The sequence below is a fragment of the Rattus rattus genome, chromosome 14, assembly GCF_011064425.1.
Source record: "Rattus rattus isolate New Zealand chromosome 14, Rrattus_CSIRO_v1, whole genome shotgun sequence".
Lineage (NCBI taxonomy): Eukaryota > Metazoa > Chordata > Mammalia > Rodentia > Muridae > Rattus > Rattus rattus.
This window is the reverse complement of record NC_046167.1, coordinates 73129554-73139454: the sequence shown is the minus strand read 5'-3', so window position 1 is coordinate 73139454 and position 9901 is coordinate 73129554. Positions and strand designations below refer to the sequence as shown.

Sequence of the window (9901 nt, the reverse complement as noted above, 5' to 3'; positions counted from 1 at the left end):
CAGGGGCTTGACACCCCCCATGGGTTGCTAGTTCAGTCTACAGGTTTTACCAGAACCTGTCAAGAAGACTGTGTGTAGGGCGCCAAACTCCAGCACAAGGGGGTGGTAGGATCCGTGCGCCCTGTATGCTTCAGGCAGCCCCCCCCCTTCTCTGAATCTGTTTCCCCATCAGAAAAAGAAACTGTAACTCACAAGGGTGCTGTGAGCTTTGGGGGGAGAAATGAAGCCATTGGAAATGAGAAAGGCAACTCTTTCTGAGCTGTATTTATTGCAGTGTACAAATCGCCGTGGCTGGGCCATCAAGAGCTCTGCCAGCCTGTGCCGGGGGGCAAGGATATCAGGTGCCCAGCCAGCCCACCTGGCAGCAGCTCCCAGCACCCCACACAGCTGAGTAGTCAGGGCCACTGTGGGCGGTGCTGACACAGGAGCTGGAGTCCTGGGCTCTGCGTGCTGCCTGCAGGTTGGAGTTAAAACCTGGCTGTCTTCCAACAGCCTGCAGACTCCCAGCTTCTCTATGGTTTCTGGTGTCAGCCCTGCATTCCTGCGCCACTGCAATCAGCTACAACTGAACAGCAGGCAGTACCTGCGGATGAGGACCTGTCTCAACACAGTTCCTACCGTGCTCCCGCTCCCAAGCAGGTCATTATCCTCATCCGGATTACACAGATATCTCATCACAGAACCTGTGTCTTCCTCTGTCTGGTCTCCAGTACCAGTGGAGACCAAAGCACGATAGGTCTCACCACTCCACTCCACTCCTATAACTCACTGAGAGAACAGAGCACATCAGAGTGGTGAACCTTTGAACCAGCCCACCCCTCCATTTGCCCAGCGCAAGGAAGGGTCATGTGACACCTACCACCCTTTTGGGCAGCTAGATTGTCCAAGCCTGAACTGCTTTGCATCCTTAGAAGTTTGCAAACCACTGCAGGTAAGCCGGGAAGGTACTGAGGCGAGGTTGTAAGGAAAACCAGCAGCAGAGAATGTGGTACTCATGTGCCCTCTGGTGGCCATAAGGTAGAACTGCAGGCATGGAGGTTTTTGAACGAACCCTCGATCAGTCAGTTCACCCTCACCAATACCAGGCATTCCCTGAGTACAATCCTCTTGCCCTCTTCCCAGCATTCAGCCACTCTCTGGGCATTCTGACACCCACCTCTGGCCCCAGCACCTATGGGACCGCCCCAGTTGTGCCCTCTTAGGGGTGATCAACAGAACCCCGTTCTTCAGACTTTCTTTTTTTTTTTCTTTTTCGGAGCTGGGGACCGAACCCAGGGCCTTGCGCTTGCTAGGCAAGCGCTCTACCACTGAGCTAAATCCCCAACCCCCCTTTATGCCTTTCTTGAGGCTGAGGCACACCAGCCATGAGAAGTATGCCAGAAATAACCCTCGGAGGTTGGAAAGGCCTACTCTCAGACACTAGCAGTCAGGTACATAGAACGGACCAGGTGAGGTGCCTCTGTGTCCCGATACAGACTACCCTGACACTCAAAAGCTGGTGTGGCCACAGCCATTCCCCAGAAGGAGCAGGAGATGCGACCTTGAAGGCAATAAGATGCCCACTTGGAAGGCTGTCTCAAGGGAATAGTCTACCCTGACCTACGAGGCCTTGGTTGAATCCAGGCCAGGGTCCCCCCTGGAGAACTCTGTAGAGGCCGTGCCGCCAACAGAACCTTCAAAGACGGTGAACTTAAGCCACTGTTTTTCAAAGTGTTGTTTATTGAGTCGCTCGTAGCCATCACCATGTGTGGTCCTGAGAGGCAAGCCAGAGAGAGAGAGGATTCTTGGACCCATTTCAGAGGCTGTGACACTGAGGCCAAGGTGAGCTCCAGGCAGGTTCAAGGTCATGGTGAATATGGAGTGGTCTGAGACAGCAGGCTCCTAAGCCACACAGGGATACATCCCACAGTAGACTAGGGGACGCAGGTACATGCCCTACCCTCCTGGCTCCATCTCCCTTAGAGCTCTGGAAGGGCCACCACCTCACAGCAGCGGGGTGGAGACTCCAGGTGTACTCACGAGTGCGCACACGTGCATGCCACGCACACGCGCACATGCGCGCACACACACACACACGCACACGCACGCACACACACACGTATACACCCCACACACACAGTTCTGTGGTAAACAGCCCCAGTACAGCCCCAGTACAGCCCCAGTTCAGCCCCAGTCCAGCCTCAGTGGCTTCCTGAGTACCATGCTCACAGAGCCTCGGGCTCAGGTCATAACAGACGTCCCATAGGCCTCGCCATTGTGAGTGAGGCAGAGCGTCCTAGGAGGCCCCCACTAGAGCCCCGTGGGCCAGGCATGTGGCCATCACCCCCGGCAGCCTCACCAGTTGGCCTTTACTGCCTCGATGTCACTCACGAGGTTCTGGGCCAAGCAGATGCCACATATCTGTAAGACAGAGAGCAGGTGAGGAGGAGCAGAGAGCTTCAGGCAGGAGTGGGGTGGGGGGAGAGCCAAGGCTGTACCTGGAGGAGGGCAATGGCCACCAAGACCCCGGCCACCACAATCAGGTTGTCTTGAAGCCACTTCTCAAACTGGCCCACGCAGCCTTTGGTGTAGATAGAGCCTTGCTGCTCCAGCTCCTGAGGGGACACAGGTCCAGGCTCAGCCTGCCTGCCTCAGCTCAGACCGCCCGCCCGCCCCTCTTCCACCTTGCCGAGCCCACTGTCCTCCCCAACAGTGTCTTCTGCCACAGGGCCTTTGTACAGATGCTGGCTCCTTCCCTGGGTCTTAGCCTGGCTGCTCAGAAGAGGCTTTCCCTGACTCAGACCCTACCCATTAACCCTCTAAGTTCTCATCTGAGCTGTCCCAGGACTGTCCATTTAATGTGCCTACGATTTCGTGTTTTTCTCCTTCCACGCCCTGAGTGTGGAAGCGCTGTGTTAGCTCTGGATCAACCAAGGTCTAGAGCGAAGCCGACCACAGCAGGTGTTCCACAGAGGTGGAATAAGGAACCCAATACCTCAAACCCACCCAGGGCTGGTCCCACCCCACAGAAGCCCTTAGACCTTCCACGGGAGCTCATGAGAGGCCCCCGTGCCGCCCCCTATATTCCAGGCTACCCTTAACCCTGTCCCCACGCCCCTCACCAGTTTGAGTCGGATGTCATAGCCACACTGGGTATTGAGGACGTCTTCCTGAGGGGAGACAGGCCATTAGCAATATGCTAAGGGAACACCCGTGGGTTCCCCCTCAGCTGTAATGCCCTCCTTCACAGGGAAGCAAATGGAAGCTCAGGTTTTCCCATGCCCACTCATCGGCAGTGAAACTCCAGGCTTCTCAGTTCTCTCACGGACACTGGAGCACAATGGCGTGCAGCTCCTACCACTAAGGGACCCTGCCTCCTACCAGGGCCCCACTCACCGCAGGGTCCCTAACACAGCAGGAGAAGGGCACCCCACAGCGCTCGCGGCTTGGGTTCAAGTCAGTGCAGTTGAAGTAGATGTTGAGGTTCCAGTCATTGGGCCCTCGGGCTCCACAGCAAGACCACTGGGGGGAGGAAGAGCCCAGAGTGAAGGGGACACAGCTGGCAACCAGGCCCAGCCCTAGAGCCTCACCCAAAGTAGGGAGGGAGAGACAATTTCCATCCCCCCACCCCCCAGCAAACAGGCCTGGGTCATAGGAATCAGAGTGGGTAGGGAGACTGAGGTGAGACCCTAAGCAGCAGGCGTGGCTTCCTCATTGACTTCCCTTAGGGGACAGAGGCGCTTCAGACTCACTGCATAGACAGGAGAGGAACGGCCAGATTTCCCTCCCTGCCCCTTTCCATCCCAGTCCACTCCCCAAATGCCTGCTGTCATCATGCTGGAGTCTCGGTTCCCCTCCCTAGAGTATGCTCTTGCCAGATGTGGCCAGGGCAAGCCCACGTCTGCAGCAGTGCACGAGGACTAGCCTGGGACAGGGCAGAGCCCTGAGGGAGCTGCACCAGCGGCTGGAAAGCTGGCCTCGAGGCTGCGAAATTTCGGGATGAGACAGCTCTAGTGGCAGACCCAGAGCCTGTGGGCACAGCCAGGGGCTTGACCATGTGGCCATGCGGCGTGCGTGCGTGTGCGTGTGCGTGTGCGTGTGTGTATGCACGGGTCTCAGACACAGCTGAGCCAGCGCCTGCCTGTCACCTGCTAAGTGACTGCTGTCCCTGCTGGGGAACACTCCTGTTCTTTACTTACACATACACACCACCATTCCTTCCCCTCCTCACAGCAAGGTCACCAGACAGAGGCTCATCTCATCCCTCCTCCGTGTGTTCTCCCCTCCCCCCCCTCCGCCCCTCCCCGGCCCTATTTTATATGTTCAGCGTCCTCTCCACACTGCCGTCACGAAGGGAACAGGCTGCACAGTTTACAAAGCACTGAGTCTCCCCGCACCTGGCTCGGGGCCTGGCGTATGCCAGGGCTGTCCCAATTCCATACTGAATAGAGAAAGGAAGCACGCAGGGGAACGGCAGGCTACAGGATTGCCTCTGCCCTGCACAGCTTCAGGCCACTCACTGCTGAAGGTGTCACTGCTGTGACAGGCTGTGGCCCTGAGAGAGTATAAGGCCTGGAATGCGCAGGTGAGGATGGCTTCCAGGGCTCTAAGTACAGGGTGCAATTGTAGATGGGGCAGGATGGAAACAAGCTGGGCTGGGGCTGGAGAGATGGCTTAGTGGTTAAGAGCACTGGCTACTCCTCCTGAAGACCCAGGTTCAAGTCCCAGCACCAACACAGCAGCTCACAACTGTCTGTAACTCCAGTTCCAGGGATCCGACGGCCCTCTTCTGGCTTCTTCAGGAACAAGGCTGTCGCAACAGCACAGCACACACACACACACACACACACACACACACACACACACACACACACGCACGCACGCACACACACACATACATGCACACACATGCACACACACAGAGACACACAGAGACACACACACACATACACACACAGACACACACAGACACACACATACCAGACACACACACACATATACATACACACACACACGCACACACACATACCCACTATGCACACACACACACACACACACATACACACACACATGTGTGCACTCAGGCAAAACACCCATACACACAAATAAAGTTGAAAAAAGAAATGAAGCAACTGTGTTGCTTTTGCTCTGATGCCTGCATAGGAACAAAATCCCACAATGCACTTCTTGCCCATCACCAAACCTAAGTGTCAAAGTGACAGAAGAGAGCTGGCGGGGAGTTAAGATTGTACAAAATCTGGGGCACAGTCAAGGGGCATCAGCAACACAGCCCCTGCACTCCATTTCCTCCTCTGGCCACAGTTTCACGAGCCTGTGTCTCTACGGGGCCAGGCTCAGGAAGCCTGAGGAATGAGCGGCTGACTTCTCCTGGGCCAGGGGCCCTTAAAGGTTCCTTCCCTGGCGTCTGCTGGCCTGGGTGGGTTAGGAAATGGTCCACGCACACACAGAACTTGCTCCCTCTCTCGTGTGCCCATCTGGGGTCACTCGCATGGGGCCCACGACGGACACCACACTCACGTATTCCTGAGCAAAGTCGATAAGGTTCTGAAGGTCAATATCGTCCCGGTAGGCTTTGACATTGTTGTTGATGAAGAGGTTAAGTTGGTCTCGGATCCAATCCTTGAACACGAAGGCCAGGATCCCGGCCGCCAGCTCCAGGAAGAAGATGAGGCCGAGGAACACAGAGAACTGGGTTGGGGGCACAGAGATGGAGGGCGTTGGAGAGGTGTGGCATCTGTGACGAGCTCCCACTACCTCTGCCAGGGAGCCACAGTCCCCAGGTGCCACCCTCTATTGAAGTGCTACCCCCTCCCAGCCCTGCCGTGTGTGTGCTAGGCAAATGCTCTACCACTGAGCTTGCAGTACCGTGTTATGTTGATAAAAGACAGCGTGGTTTTACCTGTTCCTGGTCTGGGCACCCTGACTAGGCAAGAACTGGATGAAAGAGGTTAGAAGTCTGGCGGGTCTAGGGTAGAGAGAGACTTACAAATTTGAGCAGGAAGGTGTTTTCCCGGAGGGCCCCAATGCAGCCGGCGAAGCCCAGCACTGACATGATTCCCCCAATCACCACAAACAGCCACACGGGGTCAAGACCGCCTAGATCTGTCAGCCCTGAGATGTTGGAAAGAACGCCCTGCACCAGGGAGTAGACAAGTGTGAGGGAGTGACTCCCCTTCCCCCTCACCCCCTGGGCAGCCCCAAGGGCTCTCTTACCTTCTCACCCCAGGCCCAGAGGCCGATGGCCAGGAACAGGGCTCCCAGCACCTACAACAGCAGGGAGGGAGAGTTCAGGGCTGGGTCCCAGCACCCGGGCTCTTAAACGTCCTTGACCGGTCCTTGACAGGCCCCGCCCCCACCCCAAAGCTGTGAGTGGGACTTGGCAGTTCATCTTCCAAGGACACCAGGCAGGGAATCTTTCCCACAGACTAGAGGGTCGGAGGCTACCTCTAACCTTGGGCTGGACGTCACCCCCTTCCTGGACTCTCTCAAAAAGGAGCAGAATCCCTAGAGGCCCCAGCCTGGCTCAGAAAACATCTGGCCTCAGGCGCAGGCCTTTGTTTTGGCTTCTTCGAGATTCATTTATTTATATGTACTGTTGCTATCTTGAGAAAGACCAGAAGAGGGCGCCAGATCCCATCACAGATGGTTGTGAGCCACCATGTGGTTGCTGAGAATTGAACTCAGGACCTCTGGAAGAGCAGTCAGTGCTCTTCACCCCTGAGAGCCATCTCTCCAGCCCGTTTTGGCTTTTTGAGACAGGGTCTCACGGCAGTAGTCGAGGCTGGCCTCCAACTCTCTAGGTAGCAACTGATGACCGCGGGATCTTTGCCTTTTCTGGATCTCTACCTAGAACTCCTCTCATTCTCGGTCCTCCTTGCTACTCAAACCCCAGCTGCCCACCGCCCTCTCCAGACACTTAGGTGTCTGTTTATCCGCTTGGTACTTCCTTTGTGCAGGGGTAGAGAGGTCAGAGAACAGGGCTAGCCTGTTCTCTGGTGAGCTCAAAGGACTAACAACAGTGCTCAGGGCAGAGGCGTCTGAAACGGAAGGTGAGGGTGGGCTGTGGATGTGTGTGTCGGGAGCCAGGGAGATGTTGGATCCTGAAATGACTTTGGGGAGGGGGAGCAAGGGAAGAGGCTAAGAGGAAGCAGAGGAAGGCCGAACAGGAGGCTGTGCCATTTAGGAGGGGTTTGGGGAAAACAAAACATTAGCCAGTTCAAAGATGAGGTAAATCAGACAGGATGAGGCAGGGGACACGATGCTTAGCTGCCCCTGGCCCCATAACCAGCACAGAGAAGGCATTTCCAAGGCACCAGGGAAGGAAAGGGTGGGTGGGTGGAGGTGGGGTGTTGGTCTCTCTCTCTCTCTCTCTCTCCTCTCTCTCTCTCTCTCTCTCTTCTCTCTCTCTCTCTCTCTCTCTCTCTCTCTCTCTCTCCTCTGATGGTGTGTCAGGGGTCAGAGGTGAGAGGGTGGCTGGCCTTTACCATCAGGGCTCCCCAAGCAAGGATCTGAGGCTAGACAATGAGAAAGAAGCACAGACTGCCCAGACGACACCTAGCCAGTGTCCAGACAGCATAGGTAGAGACAGGTAGAGAGGCGCAGACCTATGATCCCCACACTCAGGAGGTGGGACACCAGGAATTCAAGGTCCCAGATCCCTTCCCATCTCAGGTCTTCTGTCACCTTTCCCTACGTACACCTGCAGCCAACTAGATCTGGTCCAACTCTACTCTAAGACCCTGACTGTCCCATGCCGCCCAAGCATAGGTAGGACCTTAATGTTCTGTCCACTTTCACTTCCCCGCCCAAGCCGGGACTTTCATCTCCACTCCCCCCCCACCCCAAGAGTTACTTCAGCTCTGCCTTCCCTCCACCCACTGATAATCACCTGTTTCTCTAGACAAATGACTTAACCTCTCACCGTCTATTCATTCAGTCCCCTATCTGTAAACTACAGGTAATAATAAGGTAGTTGGGAGAACATGCCTCATCATGACCCATTTACTATGAAGCTGGGTGTGATGCTTCACGCCTATAATCCAGCACTCAGAAAGCTCAGACAGGAAAACTGTAGCAAATTCCAAGCCAGGATGGGCTACAGAGTGAGACCCTGTCTTAAGCACAAAAAAAACCTCATTTAATCTAACAGCCCAGAAGACAAACTCTAATACCAGCCCCTCCTAGGCTAGAAAGCTAAGACCCAGAGAGTAAAGTGGCTTGCCCAAAAGCCTCTGGACTAGGCCTGCTACACTCAGGCCCTTTGACTTCCAGGCCAGCGCTCCCTGTAGCTGCCCACACCCTTCAGAACAGAAGACTGCTGAAATTCAAGGACACCACCCCAGGGCAGAGCCAACGGAGGGTGGTGGGTGGGGAACAGGGCCACTGAATCCTGCTGAATACAAGTTGGAAAAAAGGCCTTGTATAAAGGAAAGCATGCACAGACCGCTTTGGTTATAGGATGGGGGGAGGGAGAAGAGAAAGATGACTTGGCAGGACTGGGACACAGATGCCACACAGAGGGAAGCCTCTGTTTGTTTGGTCAGCTATGGAATGCTGAATTCTGTTCCCAAGGGACAGCTCCCTGTTCTCAACTGGAGCTCCTCTTCCTGCAGAGGCAGACAGAGGCCTTGGCTTTTGTCACTCCTACCCTCCTGGCTCACACGCCTCTGAGCGTCTGTAGGGTAGACTCGCTAGGACCCAACCTCGCAATCCTCACCGCACCACCACGCCGGGAGTTGGAGTGGCAAGGAGGCGGGGCAGGGCTCGTCCGCAAATACCGCGCCCTTGCAGTCTTCCTGCAAACACTGCCACCTTTTTCTGCCCAAACTTGGGGCTGCAATGAGAGACTACCAACACCCCTCTGCTGGGACTGGGTCCCGTCCCCCCAGCTATCCCAATAGCTCCCCAGAGTAGTTGGGGACAGGGCATCAGGGTAGAGGGGGTGGGGAACAGTCCCCGGTCACAAGCTTCGGAAAAGGGTCTCCCCCACCAGCAACTGAGACCCCCTAGCCCCCATCCTCAGCTCAGAGCGAGAAGCGACCCACGCTCACCCAGAAGACAATGTTGAAGCCAAACAGGAAGTATTTCCCGCAGCAGCCAACCTCAGGGTCCTGGAATTGCTGATGCTTGCCGGGCATGGTGAGCGGCCACCTGCCGCCCTGGGAACCCGAGCCGGGAACCGGCCCAGCCCTCTGCGGGCTGCCCAGGCCTGGAGCCGCCCCGGGCCTAGCCCGGTGGCTGCGGCTTCATGGCCAGAGCCACACAGCTCACCGGCTGCCCCGCCCGCTGTGGCACCGCCCCTGGCGCTTGGACTACCACGCCCGGAGTGCGGTGCCCTCATCCGACCCCGCCCTCCAACAGCGCTCCGGCCCCGCCCACAGTGTCAGTCCACACCCCGCCCCAGGACTGCTCGGTCTTCTTGGAGCTCCGCCCACGCCCCCCAGTCCCAGCCAGGTTCAGTCCTCACGGAGACCGGCTCATAGCATGACTCCGCCCCCAGCCAGACTTAATCCTCCCAGGCTCCGCCCAGGCCAAGCCGCTGTCCTCCCCGCAGCCCTGCCCAGGTCCCGCCCAAGACTCTGCCCCAGCCAACCTCTGTTCTTGAGACCCGCCTCTAAACCGGGTTTCGCCTCTGATCCGCCCCAGACCCCTCCTCCAACTGGCCTCAGTCCTCCCAGAGCTCCGCCCTACTCAGCCTCTGCTCTGAGCCTCGGCCCGCATCCTTGGAGCCACGCCCCAGACACCGTTTTTTTTTTTCTTCTGGTCCAACAGGCCTCACTCCTCCCCCAAGACCCTGCCTCTGGGCAAGGCTTTGGATACACCTCAGACACACTCAACCTCTTTCCACCACCACCTCTGAGGAATCCCCATCTCTTCTCTATATAAGCTCCCCAAGTCCTCC

General features: G+C 56.7%; 1 protein-coding gene across 2 annotated transcripts; it reads right to left on the bottom strand.

The window, feature by feature from the left end:
• Positions 1–1690: 1690 nt before the first annotated feature.
• Positions 1691–9310, bottom strand: Tspan17 (tetraspanin 17). 2 transcript variants are annotated; one of them, XM_032884925.1, is made up of 9 exons: positions 9051–9310; positions 6214–6264; positions 5987–6133; positions 5518–5688; positions 3376–3501; positions 3102–3149; positions 2478–2594; positions 2339–2400; positions 1691–1881 (listed from the first exon to the last, which is right to left on the bottom strand). In XM_032884925.1, exons 1-9 carry the CDS (start codon positions 9135–9137, stop codon positions 1845–1847), a joined length of 846 nt encoding a protein of 281 aa, XP_032740816.1. In that variant the 5' UTR covers positions 9138–9310; the 3' UTR covers positions 1691–1844. The 2 variants fall into 2 exon arrangements, with proteins under 2 accessions (XP_032740816.1, XP_032740817.1); XM_032884926.1 differs by lacking the exon at positions 5987–6133 and having other exon boundaries at positions 9051–9307.
• Positions 9311–9901: the final 591 nt, after the last annotated feature.